General features: G+C 35.8%; 1 protein-coding gene across 1 annotated transcript in view; it reads left to right on the top strand.

The window, feature by feature from the left end:
* The window catches only part of LY75 (lymphocyte antigen 75), a 40,707-nt gene that overhangs the window by 21,142 nt on the left and 18,035 nt on the right, over nucleotides 1-1,530 (top strand). Inside the window, exons 19-20 of the mRNA XM_009073660.1 lie at nucleotides 548-612; nucleotides 1,274-1,350. Coding sequence (XP_009071908.1) covers nucleotides 548-612; nucleotides 1,274-1,350 — 142 coding nt within the window. The remainder of the gene's footprint in view (nucleotides 1-547; nucleotides 613-1,273; nucleotides 1,351-1,530) is intronic.

Raw genomic sequence — 1,530 nt, 5'->3', positions numbered from 1 at the left:
AAATTTCTTGCCATATTTTCCAATATAAGAAAGTGTTAATCCTTAATTTCTTTCTTCTTCCTGTTGACCTTAATAGTTTCAGTTGTACTTAAAAGGAAAAGATGAATTAAGAGAGAATTATTTTAATGGCAGTCTTGTAAAAGAATTTGTAACTTTAAAAGTGGGCTTAACAACATGAAAAAAACCAAATCCTTTCAAATGGAAAGAAAGTGTCAACAGGACCACCATGCAAGCATCCCATTGTTTGCAAATACTTCATTAACAGTGGTTCCAGGTCTTAATTTTATGCACAGGACAACATATAATTTTTCACCTGATGGGAGGATTTAATTAGAAATGTATAATGGTCTGACAGGCTGATAGACTTTACCTAAAGGGGTTTGTGGTGTTCATAGCATGAAAGTACATTCTTTTCAGGAGTCTTACAAAAACAATTCAAGTTTCATCACCTCTGTGACTAATTCTGTCATTGCTTTATTCTTGGTAGAGCCTGGAGTTCTTTCTCTGTGTGTTATAAAGTACTGGGTTTTGTTCTTTATTTCCACAGTTATCAAACAGCGAACAGAAGTGGTGGCTGAAGTTTATCGATTATGGCTACAGCTATCATTCACCGTATGTAGAATAATTATGTGATGCTTTTTCTGATGTGCTATTTAGGAATACAGTTGACTGGAAGAGTTAATTCATAGCAATTTATTAATAGCTGAATTCATAATGCTTTTCTTGTGTGTCTGTCGGAGCCTCTAGATTTCAGAGTGTTGGGCTTTGGCTTCTTGGTCTTACGTGAATCCCTGAAATCTGTGTTCCTAATATCCAGTGTATTCCCTTGATCTTTAAAATGCTTTCACTGGATTTTTAAGACCATTTCTATGTTCTGGTAATACTTGGAGAACTGATCAAAAAAAGAAAAAAAAGCCAAAAAGCCCTGTCTGTTGACTCTGAGGATATCTGAGGTACCTGACATTCTAAAATACTGTAGCAATATACTACTGTGAAAAGAAAACCAGGGCTATTTCCCATTCCCCTCACTTGTCCTGACAATGTGCTGTGATTGCAGCATGGTGATAAATAACTTCCTTCCCATGTTCTGCACATTTCAACAAAGTTAATTTGGGCATGATATGTAACTACAGAACCCATCACCTACCTAGTTTTTGTAGGGCATCTAGAAAGAGTTACTAGTCCAAATTTTTGCTTGCACTGGCTCTGTTACTATCAGTTTCCCCTTGAGTCACATTGGATTGGAGACTGACTCTGAAATGTTTATATCCAGTTTACAGTTCTTTTCGCGCTTCCATGACCGATTCCTGAGAGATTGCTGGTATGTTTCTAGAAAAAACTGGCATAGAGGTAAGGCTGTTTCTTAATTTCCCCCCCTGTGTCATTATTGTATTTATTTAAAAAAATAAAAGAAGTAATTACCATTCTGGCCAAACTATTATATTGAAGGCAAATTGATACTGAATTAGGACTGAATGGCTTCTTCATGATAATCTGATTGAATTTTGAGTCATTTATTTCTTCCCCATG

This window comes from Acanthisitta chloris, unplaced genomic scaffold (genome assembly GCF_000695815.1).
Source record: "Acanthisitta chloris isolate BGI_N310 unplaced genomic scaffold, ASM69581v1 scaffold30314, whole genome shotgun sequence".
Classification (NCBI taxonomy): domain Eukaryota; kingdom Metazoa; phylum Chordata; class Aves; order Passeriformes; family Acanthisittidae; genus Acanthisitta; species Acanthisitta chloris.
This window is presented reverse-complemented; position numbering and strand designations above follow the sequence as displayed.